Source organism: Trachurus japonicus, chromosome 23 (genome assembly GCF_045865225.1).
Source record: "Trachurus japonicus isolate A0001 chromosome 23, Traja_1.0".
NCBI classification, from domain to species: domain Eukaryota; kingdom Metazoa; phylum Chordata; class Actinopteri; order Carangiformes; family Carangidae; genus Trachurus; species Trachurus japonicus.
In genome coordinates, this window is record NC_140929.1 from 22273537 (window position 1) to 22289521 (window position 15985).

The 15985-nt window shown below is 44.1% G+C and overlaps 2 protein-coding genes across 3 annotated transcripts in view; one reads left to right on the top strand and one right to left on the bottom strand.

Annotated features, from left to right (window-relative positions):
• Positions 1 to 15985, top strand: part of ldhba (lactate dehydrogenase Ba) — a 194205-nt gene that overhangs the window by 38827 nt on the left and 139393 nt on the right. The gene's annotated exons all lie outside the window — the stretch shown is intronic.
• Positions 954 to 15985, bottom strand: part of LOC146962941 (protein bicaudal D homolog 1-like) — a 46657-nt gene continuing 31625 nt past the window's right edge. The window contains exons 8-11 of one of the 2 annotated variants that reach the window (XM_085769396.1): positions 7476 to 7866; positions 6076 to 6270; positions 3619 to 3770; positions 954 to 2302 (exon numbers count right to left, since the gene is read on the bottom strand). In XM_085769396.1, coding sequence (XP_085625522.1) covers positions 1168 to 2302; positions 3619 to 3770; positions 6076 to 6270; positions 7476 to 7866 — 1873 coding nt within the window. In that variant the 3' untranslated portion in view covers positions 954 to 1167. The remainder of the gene's footprint in view (positions 2303 to 3618; positions 3771 to 6075; positions 6271 to 7475; positions 7867 to 15985) is intronic. The other variant, XM_085769397.1, reaches the window with a different exon arrangement.

Sequence of the window (15985 nt, forward strand, 5' to 3'; positions counted from 1 at the left end):
AGACACACCCCAACTTGTACAAACTATGGGCTTCAACTGATCTCATATGCCATGTTTGAGTGCTCTCCACTCCTCCTCCTCCTTCTCATAAGTTCATCTCTCTCTCTCTGCCTTCTATAAAAACCTGGACCTCCATCAGATACAATTTGTCATATGGAAGGGGAAGGGAAATCTGCAGTTTAAGAGCATCCAAACGTGAACATGCATAGCTGAGTACATGGCTATAGGAACAAACCACTGGGTGGTGCTAGAGAGGGACGGACGTTGCTAAAGGGTCGAGCTGTGACGATGGCAACAACAGACCCTCGGCGAGAAACGAAGAGTAGTCGTTGAAGTGCACAGGTTCTTGTTGGAAAGCAGTGCCCCTGCACCCTGACAACACATCCAGTGAATACCAGTGACTAGTTCATAGAAACACTAAAGGAGTCAGTATGCTTCAAACTAATGGTTTTGTAGGAAGGTTGACACCTTCCTTTCACACACTCACCCTAAGTGTTACTACCACTAACCCACCTTTTGGGCGTAGCCATCTGAAATAGAAATGCTGTTGACTTCAGACACTTTGTGCAACCTGGTCCATTTGAACCATACTGACCCTTTAATGTCCAAGTACAATGCAGTATATGAGACTCACTACAATTGAAAACAGAGTGGATATTACACTGATTATAGAGGACGGTAATTGAATGTATCATGGCCCTTATTCAAAGCTATGAGAGTGTCCACCAAGTGTCCCGTCAATGTCTGAACGTCTCTGTGTCTCTTTTTAATCACTTCATGCATGTGTGGTCTCAACCTGAAGAATCTAAACACTAAAAATTCCCATTTAAAAAGTCTCTTTTTTTTTTTTTTTTTGGAACGCCGTCCTGTGGACCAATCAGCAGTCTCGGAATAAAAGGAAGGCGCTTGTGCTCCTCAAGTCAAATCCCTGAGCAAAGTCACTGAACATTCAGAACCCATTGGCCAAGGCTTAGGCACGAGAAAACGGGGACCGGGAAACAGGAAACCACTCTGTCCTCCTCTCTGTGAGCCCCCCCCCTCAAATGTCTCAGGTGAAGAAAAGAGAGGCATGATGGGAGTTGCAGTTTTCAGTTTTTTTTTCTGTAAGGAGCCTGGTGGGAAAAAGGCTGGAAAAAAGGCTTATAGCGGAGGATTTACAGTATCGGGTCAGTGGCGGGGGCGGTATGAACTGTAGTATCTGGGGTACAGGGGGGTGTAGTGGCTGGAGTGGCTGTAGGAGGTGGGGGTGCTGGGGGTGAGGTAGGAGCTGGAGGGTGTGAAAGCGGAGGAGTTGTAATAGGCAGAGGAATAGCTGTGGGAGGGAGAGGGGGAGTAGGCGGAGGAGGAGTAAGGGGAGGAGGAGGAGGAGGAGGGGGAGGGGGTGTAGAGGAGGGAGGAGCGGGTCAGGCTGGAGAGGGGCCGAGTTCGAGGGGACGGGCTCCACGTGGAGCGCCGGAGCCCCAGGTTGGGGGTCCGGTACGGAGAAGAAGGGGCAGATCCTGGCTGGGTGGACCTGGCGGTGGCGGTGGTGGTGGTGATGGTGGAGGTGATGGTGGAGGTGATGGTGGAGGTGATGGTGGAGGGGGGGGAGGGGGAGGTGTGGGTGTTGTCTGAGGTGTAGTGCCTGGTGAGGCCCGCGCTACGAGGCAGGGTGGGGGCGATGTTGACATTGAAACTATGGGAGTCAACCACGAACGTCCGCACCCCCAGGGTCCACTGGGAGTGAGCCAGCCTCAGAGGGGTGGAGGGGGGGGTCCGCGCCGAGGGAGCGGAAGGGGCCTCCAGAGACGGGGGGCTCTCTGGCGCTACGGGGCCGGCGGCCATCGAGGCGGCCATTGAGGCGGCCATGGAGGCGGCCACCGGCGATGACGGACCGCAGTGGGGTATGTGTGAGGTAGGGGAGGTGAGAGCCGAAGCCAGAGCGGCGGTGGCGGCGCTGACCAGGGAGGGGCTAAGGGGCAGGATGGGGTCGTCCGAAAGGAGCGAAGTGGGACTAGTAAGGCCAGAAACGGGGAGGCCGCCGGGGGCCAAAGCCGAAGTGGAGCCGTGGGCCGGCTTGGAGGCTGAGGCCGACGAGGACGGGGCACTTACTTTGGGGGCGCTGGTCCTGGCGCGGGCCAGCCTGGACCCGCGGGTGCGGTGGGTCAGCTCTTGATCGAAGGCCAGATCCTCCAGGCGCTGGGTGAGGGCCAGTTTCTGCTGGATGGCCATCCGCAGGAGGGAGTTCAGGGTCTTCTTCTCGTCCTCGGCGGCGGCCAGCTGTCTCTGCATCTCATCCAGCTGGGTCATGTACTCGTCGCACCTGATGAGAGCGAGGAGTCGTAGAACAAGACATAGAATAAAAGAAACAGACCTGAGAACAGCATCTATCTTATCTGATTCACAAGTGTATCTCCTAAACAAGGAGAGTTCAGGGGCCACATACAATGTCATTTTGATCTCAAGTGGGCCAGAGCGGTAAAATGATAGCATTATAACCTATGAATAACGAGGACTCAAAGATTTTTCCCTTTGTTTTAGTGCAAAGAAGTATAGGTACATTATTTGGCAAATTGGCCCATTGCCATCCCTTTAGTCTAAGGAGTAGGTTCGCTACCTTTAATTGTCAGTGCAAGCTATTTGCAAGCAACGGCGGAGCAGAGCCGCGAGCTGCTCAGAGCTACGCTACAGAGGCTAATGAGATTTCTTGGTTTCCTTCATCAAACTCATCAAATACACAATCCAACAACTCCAAAACGCTCTGGTGGACAAGTTGTGACCTGCACATTCACCACGCTATGAGATAATAACGGAACGTTACGAGGCAAATTCAGAGACTGCCCCCGACGGGAACACACATCAGCGGCTTTGCATGAATCTACATCGAAAACAACTCATAACTTTCTGTTATTATCTCATAGCGTGGTGAATGTGCAGGTCACAACTTGTCCACCAGAGCATTTTGGAGTTGTTGGATTGTGTATTTGATGAGTTTGATGAAGGAAATCAAGAAATTCCATGAGCCTCCATAGCGTAGCTCTGAGCAGCTCGCGGCTCTGCTCCACCGTTCTAAAAATAGCTTGCACCGCCAATTAAAGGTAACAAACCTACTCCTAAAACTATAGGGATTATGGCAATGGGCCAATTTGCCAAAATGTTGAACTATCCCTTTAAGATATTTTCATTCAATGAACAACCTGAAATTTTTCCAAAAAAAATGCAATTTCAACAAGATGCCTCTTCTTCTATGTCATTTTCACACTTGGCAAATTCATCCCACGGGCCTGAGTGGACCCTCTGGCGGGCTAGTTTTGGCCTGTGGGCCATATGTTTGACATCATTGTAAACTGTCAAACTATTCTTGTTGGAAGACAGTCGATCTTATGCATATCAATACACTTAGACAGTACAGAGTGCTCTGTGTTTGATTGACACGGATGGCCAGTTGATTGACATTGGCCAGTTAGAGGCAAAATCTACCAAAGAGACAAAAAACCCACACACACATCTGGCATTCTGGGTAAAGACACAGAATAACAATTGGATTCAATTGGAGTCACGTTTTTAGCCAATAACAAAATACGAAAAAACAAGAAAAATGTACAAGAACCTAAACTACACTCTAAAAGAGGCTCTGACCTGGTGGCGAACATGGCTCGCAGAGAGGAAAAGGTGGCGGCGTCCTCCTTCAGCGCCTTCAGCTCGTTCCTCAGCTTCATCATGGTGTCGGTCACCATGGACTTCTCTGCCTCATACTTACTCTTAAGGTTGGATAGAGCCACCTCAGCCGTCTGAGTGAACACACACACACACACACACACACATTTATTATATTCATTGCTATGCTTTTTTCTTTCTTTAATCCATGTTGTACAGAAATGTAATGCATTCACTTGAGAAAATTATTGGTGCATTCTGAGATAAGACCTTGTTAATTCAGAAAAAGTGAGCTTTTTTTCTAAACTGAGTGCATTACGTAATCCTCCATCAAAGTCCTAATTCCCACCATCACTTTAAGGGGATAGTTCACCCAAAATTGAAATTCACTCACACAGCAGTGCATGCCCATAATGGTTGCAAATGGATACCAACTGTCTTCGTAACAAAAAGACACACCAAAAAACATCCAAATACCTCCATGCTGCTCATATGGAAAGCTCCTCATCCCAGTTCGTCAAATTTGGACGAACCAGGGTCTGTCCTCTTCCCAGTTCGTCCAAATTTGACGAACCGGGAAGAGGAGCTTCTGCTACAAACAAGCTTGAAATATAGACTTATTTAATTTTTTTCTGGACAATTTCGCATTCTGGGGCTTCAATACAAGACAGACATTACATACGAGCAGCATGGAGGTATTTGGATGTTTTTTGGTGTGTCTTTTTGTTACGAAGACAGTTGGTATCCATTTGCAACCGTTATATGGACATGCACTGCTACGCCGAGACCCCCTGTAACTCAGAGAAGCCACAGAGGACTCTGAAACTTCTCCCAGCCCTTAGTCGACATGAGGGTGAGTAGATAATGAGTGAAATTTCAATTTTGAGTGAACTATCCCTTTAACCATATAGAGACATGCACTGTTCAAGTAAGTTGCTTTGAAAAACACTCTCACGTCCACTAAGCTCCACCTGAATAACAATACATACTCAAGTTGATACTTATGACAACAACTCTTTTCCATTAGTGAAGGTCGTCAGGGTTGTATTATCCAGTGGCAGACATATTCTCAGTGTGAGTCACTGATACGCACATGCCTCAAGAGGAAACCATATAAACAGACGATATAAACTAATTGCTATGGGGGGAAAGGTTCAGGAAAGTCAAGTGTGTCCCTCAAACAACTGTATTGGTTAATGCATATCCGGAGAGCGTAGGCCTGTAAACAGTTGGACTATAAAACTGCTGTTCTAATTCCCTAAAGGCATCGTTAAAACCAGTGCTGATGGCTGTGTTTGGATTTTTTTTTTTTTTAATAAAGTCATTAAAATGTCTGTGCAAAGGTACAGTAGACGATAAGGAGAAGGAACCAGTGCAGCAGCTGGCGGACACTGCACCGATCTCACATCCCATACTCATCAGACTCAGAATCTGATTAGGGAGGAACGTTAACTTGGCCCCATGACAGGAACATCACAATCAAGTCAGACATGGATGGAGGGATGGATGCATTAGATAACTTTTAGGGATAATATTATTGTATTCATCTTATCCTTAATCCGATTGGTTTGCAGACAAAGGTCAACTTTTTGTCTTGGACAACTCCAAATCACACTGTAGGAGTCACTATTCATATGATTTCCTAAACTTATGTTCATGTTGTAATGAAATGACCAAAGCCAGGACCAACAGACTGAAAAACAGCTTATATCCCCCAAGCTGTTAAATCCATCTCACCTCCAGCCCCCACCCCTAAAGACTAGGATAGGATATGTGCAATACTCCCAGCCCCATTTGCACTTCTGTTTTATAAGTCTTGTTTTTTTTCCTTTCTTTTTACATGTACATGTACGTGTGCATACGTATGTATTTATATCTATCTATCTATCTATCTATCTATCTATCTATCTATCTATCTATCTATCTATCTATCTATCTATCTATCTATCTATCTCCTGTGATATCTTTGTTGTCATACCTTACATTATGATTTTTTTCCTGCATTTCCACAGCACTGCCACATTATTTGTATCATAGACCAAAGCACCGTTGTATTTGTATTGCAAGAAGTCCCATGTAAAGGTAAAGGTACTTTATTAGTCACATATACAGCTAGTACAGTGAAATTCTTTCTCTGCATTTAACCCATCCCTGAGGAGCAGTGGGCAGCCGCGGTGCAGCGCCCGGGGACCAACTCCAGATTATGAGCCAGTGCCTTTGGTCAGGGGCACTGACTGGAGGATTAACCTAGCCGACATGTTTTTAGTGGTGGGGGAAACCGGAGCACCCGGAGGAAACCCACGCAGACACGGGGAGAACATGCAAACTCCACACAGAAAGGCCCTGGGCGGCCCGGGATTCGAACCCAGGACCTTCTTGCTGTGAGGCAACAGTGCTAACCACTGTGCCACCGTGCCACCTTCTGTGTGCCTTCTGTACCTGCTTGTTAGCCTTGAGCACCAGTCTGAGCGTGGCTATCTGCTCTCTCTTGGTGCTGAGCAGAGACTTGAGCTTCAGGATCTCCTCCATGCAGCTCTCCTTGTCTTTGTCCAGCAGAGGGGCCAGTTCCCTGGCCGCGGCTCTCTGTCTGGACAGCTGCAGAGAGCGGTCCACCGCCCGCTGGAGGTGCTTCACCTGGAGGGGAGGGGGAGACAAAGTAAGGACAAAAGGAGATAAGAGGATTACTTTATTTTGAAGGTGAATTGGGCTAAAAGGAGCGAGTTAATCCCCGGGAGAACAGAACAGGAAGGAAGGGTATAATAGCACGCAGCTGAAAAAGCAAACTAAGACGTGAAAAAGCAGACCTTAGTTTTCTGGAGGTGTTCAATCTTAGAGGAGAGAAAAGATGGAGAGGAAGAGGTAGGAAAGAAGGGGGAGAAACATGAAGGAGTGAATGAAGGAAAGGGGGGATTGAGTAAGAGAGAAAGAAAGGAAGAAGAAATTCGGTAACACTTTATTTGACGCCTATCTCTATACTTATAATGAGTTATAATGCAGTTATAGCACTGTATAACTATAGTTATAAACACCCATAAATGATCATAATACTTTATAACAATAATCATAACACACTATAAAGCATTTTATCATGACTTATAAGGTCAGGTATTATAATACGTTATAATTGTTAGTAAATGCCCACATTTATAATGCATTATTAATATAGTTATATATAGTTATAGTATAACTATCATTATAAACACTCATAAATTACCATAAGACTTTATAACAATAAGCATAACACATCACAGAGCATTTTATAATGGCTTATAAGATCAAGTGTTATAATAGAGTTATAATGCTCTATGATGTGTTATGCTTATTGTTGTAAATCCTTATGATAATTTATGAGTGTTTATAATGATAGTTATACACATTTATAAGTCAATTATAACACATTATAACATCATTTTTTAATGCATTATCAATGTGGTCATCATCAGCGAATTACTAACAATTATAACATATTATAATACCTGACCTTATAAGTCATGATAAAATGCTTTATAGTGTGTTATGATTATTGTTATAAAGCATTATGATCATTTATGAGTGTTTATAACTAACTTCCCTGTTAAAAGGGTTTTCTATGGAGTTTTTCCTCAGTGGATGTGAGGGTCTAAGGGCAGAGGATGGTGTGTGATGCCATGTAAAGCCCTTTGAGACAAACTGTTTGTAAAAACGGGCTATACAAATAAAATTGCCTTGCCTTGCCTTGCCTAAAGTTATACAGTGCTATAACTGCATTATAACTCATTATAAGTATGGTTATAATGCGTTATAGAGATAGACGTCAAATAAAGTGTTACCAGACATTCTACTGACAACACGAGCCCCACCTGGTCTCTGACGATGGCGTTGAGGTTGTAGATGTTCATGGGCTCCTTGCGCAGCTCCCCGGCTGGCTCCATGGCAGGCGACGACGACGAGGATGAGGATGAAGAGGCACTGATACTGGGTGAACGTGTGGGAGGCGTGCAGGCCATGAGGGTGTGCTCGGGCGTCACCGGCGCGCTCTCTCTGTCTCCCTCCTTCTCCTCCCCTCCACCCTCCCTGGACAGGGGCTCTTTGGATGGAGACTTCGAGGGGCTCCGCGACTCCCCGGGGGTCGAGGTTGTCGAGGCGACAGCGGCCAGCCGCCTGGCAAGGCGCGGTGTGAGGAGAACTTTGCTGTTGTCCGAGGACATGGCTTTGAGACTGGCACTGAGGCCCCTGAGCCCTCTGCCTTGTCTGGAAGGAGAAACAATGAAAACGTGTTTTTAAACTTGGTATACAATATGTACTGCAGAGAATCACTGACCCTCAGTTTGAACCTGTCGTTGTCCACTGAATCTACCACTCTGTCCTCTCCTCCCATCTCCTCCCATCTCCTCTCATCTTCTCTCTCTTCTCCTCTCCTCCTAACTCCTCTCTACCATCTCCTCTCCTCCTCTCCTCTACCCCCTCTCCTCTCCTCTTCTCTCTCATCCTCTCCTCTACCCCCTCTCCTCTCCTCCCATCTCCTCTCCTCTCATCTTCTCTCTCTCCTCCTCTCCTCCCAACTCCTCTCTACCATCTCCTCTCCTCCTCTCCTCCCCTCTACCCCTCTCCTCTCCTCTTCTCTCTCCTCTCCTCCCAACTCCTCTCTTACCATCTCCTCTCCTCCTCTCCTCTACCCCCTCTCCTCCCCTCTACCCCCTCTCCTCTCCTCCCATCTCCTCTCCTCTACCTCCTCTCCTCTCCTCTCTTGCCATATCCCCTCCTCTCCTCTCTTTTCATCTCCTCTCTTACCATCTCCTCCTCCTTCCCTCTCCTCTGCTCTCCTCTCTTCCCCTCTCCTCCCTTCCTCTCCTCACCTATACTCTTCTCATGCACACTTTGAACCGTCATTTTTGCACCTTGTTTGGCCCTGGTGTTTCTCACTCCCTCTGTGTTTCCACAGATCTCTCCAGAGCTCCATCCCTCTGCACCAACCATCACCTGCATCGCTTTGTTTCCCCTGCTGCTAAACCGTCCTGCCCTCCCTGCCCATGAGCCAGCCTGGCCTGTCATCCAGTACTCCCATTACAGTAAGGTGGCCTGCTCTGCCTGCCTTTCCTGTATATGGCCCAGCCTGCCCACCAGAAGCTGCCTTCATCACCCTGAGGTTTCTCCAATTCTTTCCCTGTTATGTAAGGGTTTTTTCTGTGGATGTGAGGGTCTAAGGGAAGAGGATGTTGTAATGATGCTATGTAAAGCCTTTTGAGGCAAACTGTTTGTAAAAATGGGCTACCAAATAAACTTGCCTTGCCTTGCCTGCTCCCAGTGTGGTCTGCTGGTCAATGTACCTTTACCTAATATAGTTTGCTAACATAAATCAAGTGGCCTGGAATTCATTTCAATTCATTAAGTACTCAATTTCTCCTCATTTCTGGTAATTTCTGCTTGGAGATGGATTGTCTTGTCATAACCAGACTCCTGGAACAAATTGGTTGCAGACAAGGAGCAGGAGCATCCACAGCACTGCACAGCACATGAAACAAGCCTCTTGAGTAATACAGTGTTTGAGCTGTAAGGACTCCAGATACACATGAACAAACACTATGTAATGCTGCTTTAAAGGCAGAGAGTGAATGTATAGGAGAGGGGAGCAGAAACAACATAAGGATGCTGCCATAGGAGGGTCATACTGTGAGTCATAACTCATAGGAACAAGTGTAGGCAGTGTGGTATCAGAGTGGGGTCATCAGATGGGGGGGGGTGTATAGGCTCTAGAGGCTGACTGAGACACAGAGACGTTCCTGTCTCATCACTGTCAGGAAAGTGTCTTCAGATGGCACTGAATTGTTAGCTGAATAGATCTGTGGTAAGAAGGCTGCTGGTCTTAAGCGCTTGCTTGGTGGACACAAGTGGTGGACAAGGTTTCCTGGTCAAGAGGTGTGAGGATGGAGCTCTCTGAAGCCATGAGTGAGGACACATTAGACTATTCTCTCCAGTACGGTGTACATTTTAGGACATCCTCAGGATCAGACTTCAGTGTCAGACCTCAGATGAAAAGGTATATGGTCTGAGGAAAACCTCTGTCATACTCGCACCAAACTTCATCAGGTCTTCATCACTAAGCCTTCAGAGTTAGACTGAACGGCCTCACACGTTACGCTGTCAATTATAAGCTCTCAGAATCAGCCTCAACGGCATCGCACGTTACGCTGTCATTTATAAGCTCTCAGAATCATCATGAACGGCCTCACACGTTACGCCGTCATTTATAAGCTCTCAGAATCATCATGAACGGCCTCACACGTTACGCCGTCATTTATAAGCTCTCAGAATCATCCATGAACGGCCTCACACGTTACGCCGTCATTTATAAGCTCTCAGAATCATCATGAACGGCCTCACACGTTAACGCCGTCATGTATAAGCTCTCAGAATCATCATGAACGGCCTCACACGTTACGAACGTCATCTATAAGCTCTCAGAATCATCATGAACGGCCTCACACGTTACGCCGTCATTTTATAAGCTCTCAGAAATCATCATGAACGGCCTCACACGTTACGACGTCATCTATAAGCTCTCTCAGAATCATCATGAACGGCCTCACACGTTACGCCGTCATTTATAAGCTCTCAGAATCATCATGAACGGCCTCACACGTTACGCCGTCATTTATAAGCTCTCAGAATCATCATGAACGGCCTCACACGTTACGACGACGTCATCTATAAGCTCTCAGAATCATCATGAACGGCCCTCACACGTTACGAACGTCATCTATAAGCTCTCAGAATCATCATGAACGGCATCACACTAACGTTACGCCGTCATCTATAAGCTCTCAGAATCATCATGAACGGCCTCACACGTTACGACGTCATCTATAAGCTCTCAGAATCATCTGAACGGCATCATGAAAAAATATGTCACAGTGTGTGTATCAGGACAACAGCTGATTCGCCAGCAACGACGCTGAAGTTCGCTTCCAACACACACACACACACACACACACACACACACACCACACAAACACCACACACACAGGAATGAGTTTTGAAGCGGGCCGATTGATAAAACTGTAAGGCACACACAATGCCATAGCCTACAGTACACTATTTTCAACATACATGTAATGTGTGTGTCGTTTTTTTAATGATTATTATATATACTCTCAGTTAATGTTGGCTACTAACTAATTTTCCACTAATTTATCCATAAATGACGAAGTGTTTCACAGCGAGGATTACGCGCGACTATTACGCACAGTTTAATAGAAATTTGCAGCAGTGACAGAACATGCAACTTAAAAGAGGCCGCATCAAATATATATAGCTATACTATATCGACATCCCTCTATCTAGACATGCCGGTAATCCCACACTTTTTGGTACCGCCATTCCGACACATCATATTTCTTTTCTTTCTTCTTCTTTTTCTTTTTTTTTTTTTTTTTACAGCTGCAATACCCAGGCGCGTCTCTCTTCTTTTTTTCTTTTCAGCATGCCTATCACCAGGGGAATTATGTTCTTAATCCCAACAAACTGTCACACACAAAACTGACATGATAAACAAACAGAACTACTGTAGTATGTCAAGTTAACCTGTCACCTTCAGCCACACACGTGCAGGAACCCCCTGGGGCTGGTGGCGAAAGTTGAGAAATTGTTGCAATGACAATTAAAATGATAGATTATTTGTGATTGCTGCATAAAGGTTTCATTCAATATTAAATCCTAGCCTCTGCACCTAAATCGGCCAGTAGATGGCGGGTACTGTAATTTGGCTTGTATTTAACTCAAATAACTAATTTAACTCATGAAATCCCTTTTTTTTTTTAATGACATTAACTTTTTCCTCTGGAAACGTATGAACTTAAACTGAACAAACAAAGAAGTCATTGAAGCCATTTGTAATGTCCTAAGTGTTATTAGGCTACAGTTTTTTCCTCAATCGCTTTGGTGCTATTCTCAGATCAGAATGAAAGTTCTCATAACTATTAGTTCAACCTCCACAACATGTAGCCTAGTCATTTGTTCACATCATAGTAGCAGTTCTCCTTCCTTCTGAACAAATAGCAAATGCTTTTGGACAAGTTTCTTTCATTAAATTCTTATAACATTATAATTTGTTAATGTCATGTCAGTGTGGCACCCTGAACATTTTTAATAGATTGCAGGAATGACAGACCTGGTTTACCACCTTACGTCAGTAGATGGCGCATGGTAACCGCGGGTGGTTGCTGTGGGCCCCAGTTGTCGTAGCAACCAGTAGGATATGAGGGAAGTCTAGCGCTACTTTGGCAACTTAATGTTACAAGCCACAATTAAGTGCCTGTTGTTGTTGTTTTTTTCAGATGAGTCTAACGTTAGTCCACACAAGCACCCATGTCTAGATGTTTTCTTCTGTTTTCTGTATTTTTCTCTTCAATCGCGGTGGTGTTCGTTGTGTTTACTATGTGTTAGAAATGTTATAGTTAGTGAGAGTTCGGTGGCTGCATTTGGCGGCCCGTTGTTGTGTATTTGTTGGTATGTCGTCAATATCTCGACGTTGTAAATGTATCGTCTTTTACGTGCTGACATAGTCGCTGTTGTTTGTGTTGTTTACATGGTTGTTTCGTGACGGTTGGATTCGTGTTGGTTGTGTCGTATTGTACTAAACGTTACATGGTCGCTCTTGTTTGCTGCTGCGGGCTGCCCCCGTTGTCGTAGCAACCAGTAGGATATGAGGGAAGTCCAGCGCTACTTTGGCAACAAATGTTACAAGTCACAATTAAGTGTCTGTTGTTTTGTTTTTCAGATTGCTGTGTTAATAAACACGGAGTGGAGTAGTGTGTAACATCAGTCAAAATGAACTATACTTTTGAACGCTGAATAGTCTTTCCCTAAAAAACTAGGCTAATAGTCCTCATTTCATTGCTTGAGTCATTACATAGAAAATTGTTGAACTAGTTTTTAAAAAATCTGTCAAACTCATTGTAAATGTTGGGAGAAACACTGCAAATTAAATTTCTATTCATCTGCAATAAGGAAGAACAGGTAGCTATAGCATTGGACGGTAATTCAGCACTAAACAATCTGCACTGCTCATTGTGTCCTGTAAGCCACAGTGGACAGATCATATTTTAGATTTACATTTTAGATTACAGCTTCACAAGAGAATCAGATTTACTGTAGCCTACTGTAGCTAGTTTACAGCAAACACAGTAAAGATTTCCAAAAAAGATGTAATCTACTCTTTGAAACACAAATGCTGTTTATACAAAAAGAATGCTGTCTGAGTCATAGAAATGAACATAGAATTGCAAAGAGCATCAGTAAAAATTTGAAACATTCAGTAGCTCCACTACATTCAGTATGTGTAACTGTAGGCTACTTCACATGGCTGTTATAGTGTATGGTGCTGTTCTTGAGTATTTTCAGGTAGTATCTTTTTTTGGGATTGAAAAAAACACATAGAGATAAAGTGTCATAATGAAAACATGACAAAGCCATTTGACTGTCTTCTTCAAAAACGATGATGTCAGGACTTCTCATTTGATGACACTGACAGTTTCACTGACATATTACTTGCTTTTGAGTGATGGACTATCCATTTTGAGCAAGTGTACCAAGTGATGCGCTTTTGCAGGTTGTCCACTTAGGTTTTACAGTTGGTAATAATTGTTTTGAGAAATGCACTAACTGTTGTGAAATGTTAAGAGTGATGTGAAAATAAGCACCAAAGCAATTGAGAAAAAAATGTAAAAGTTCTCTCACCATCAGATTAACTGCGATGGGATGAAATTAATTCACTCATGAATCGTGTCCTACTTGGGATAATATAGAGTTTGTCTATTATGGAGAAATAAACCGAGACAGGATGTAGCCTATGAAAAAAACCCTGGTCATTTTGTCAAGAAACTGTCATTTCCATCCTGCGGTTTGCATGCTCTCATGATGAGAAGTGTCAAATTGGACACAAATACGGCAGCGGTCACTTCTCATACACATGTATGGGTCACTCATGGATGTATTAGGGGTCACTTCGACGTGACGTCACTGCAATCCATGAATATAAAAGATGCAGTTTCAAATAAAGAATTTATATTTTGAAATAACTGTTGTTCCAGTTTAATTTTTTATTCAAACGGTGGATGGATGGATGGATGGAGATAGATAGATAGATAGATAGATAGATAGATAGATAGATAGATAGATAGATAGATAGATAGATAGATAGATAGATAGATAGATAGATAGATAGATAGATAGTTAGATTGATAGATAGATAGATAGACAGATAGATAGATAGATAAGTAGATAGTTAGATTGATAGATAGACTAAAGGGAAATTCACTTAGGCAGCTCAAAAATGATACAAATGGCCAGAGAATGCTGTGAACCCTAAGGGGCCAGTCATTCAGTTGTTGCAATGATTTATTGTTAGCCTATGTACTGCGGTCAAATGAGCCGTCGTTCGTCTTCGCGGAGTCAAGCCAGCCGCACAAACATTTTAACTGCGCCCGTATCATAGAACTTACGGCGAATGCTCCGAGTCCACCGACAAAGCTAGCGCTAGTTTAGAACCAAGCGAGATGACTTCCGGTTTTCAAAATAAAGACGAGGATAATACGAAGGCAATCGAGGTGTGTGTGTGTGTGTTTGTGTGTGTGTGTGTGTGTGTGTGTGTGTGTGTGTGTGTGTGTGTGTGTGGTGTGTGTGTGTGTGTGTGTGTGTGTGTGTTGGAAGCTAAACTTCAGCGTCGTTGCTGGCGAATCAGTGTTGTCCTGATACACCTGTGACATATTTTTTTCATGATGCCGTTCATGATGATTCTGAGAGCTTATAAATGACGGCGTAACGTGTGAGGCCGTTCATGATGATTCTGAGAGCTTATAGATGACGTCGTAACGTGTGAGGCCGTTCATGATGATTCTGAGAGCTTATAAATGACGGCGTAACGTGTGAGGCCGTTCATGATGATTCTGAGAGCTTATAAATGACGGCGTAACGTGTGAGGCCGTTCATGATGATTCTGAGAGCTTATAAATGACAGCGTAACGTGCGATGCCGTTGAGGCTGATTCTGAGAGCTTATAATTGACAGCGTAACGTGTGAGGCCGTTCAGTCTAACTCTGAAGGCTTAGTGATGAAGACCTGATGAAGTTTGGTGCGAGTATGACAGAGGTTTTCCTCAGACCATATACCTTTTCATCTGAGGTCTGACACTGAAGTCTGATCCTGAGGATGTCCTAAAATGTACACCGTACTCCAGAAATCCTTTCAAAGCTTGACACACTCATTAATAGGATTCTTTTTTTCATCATCAAGTAAAAAAAAAGTGGAACTGATTAATAAAAAGAACCATGGACAACTTTCATTAGTTTTTCTCTGCATGACCTGTTTTCCTCTTTTAATCTGTTTCTTGGGTAAAACATTCTGAGAAAGGAGGAGAGTCTGATTCAGAAATATTCATGTTTGACTTGTTTCCAGAATGTCGACTCCACGTACAACATTTGTGCTGAGGAATTATGAGACATTTCAAGCAACACCTAGGATATAAATATGTATTTATAAACCCATTTTAGATTTAGATTTTTGAAATCAAAGAATAAGCGAGATTATTGCGTCATGTTGCTGCTGTTTTATGCACATTCAGATAAACAGTGAGGTCCATTTACAGTGTGTTAGACTGTAGAAATTGAGAACACAGGTTCTTAATAACTGTGCTGTTTCAAAAACACATGATCTATTTAATGGAGAATCAGAGGGACTGAGAAACCACAGCTGTGCTGGTAGTGGTAACTGTGCACCTTCAAAAGTTGCAATGCAGCCATTAAGGCCAAATGACAGTGGATTCAGCCATGATACTGTCATTAGGAATGGATTAGACTGAAAAAGATGATACTTCAGAGGAATCGACACCTTGTCCAAAAATGTGATTCCTTCATTGTACATCATTTGTACATGTTGGTATGATGGATGTAAGGCAACTTTCCCTTCAACATGTTCATGCCAAGTGAGGAAAATCCCACTGATCCCACTTTTTGCTCCAACAACAACACTGGAGGAACTGGTCATTAGCTTGTTGGTTCTGAGCATATGGGTGTTTCCACACCACACCCCCACCAATGTATAACAGATGATTACATGAAATAGTTCGTTATTAAAGGGATAGTTCAACATTTCTGCAAATTTGCCATAACCCCCTATAGTCTTAGAAGTAGGTTCGTTACCTTTAATAGTCGGTGCAAGCTATTTTTAGAACAGCGGAGCAGAGCCACAAGCTGCTCAGAGCTACGCTACAGAGGCTAATGGGATTTCTTGGTTTCCCTCATCAAACTCATCAGATACACAATCCAACAACTCCAAAACGCTCTGGTGGACAAGTTGTGACCTGCACATTCACCAC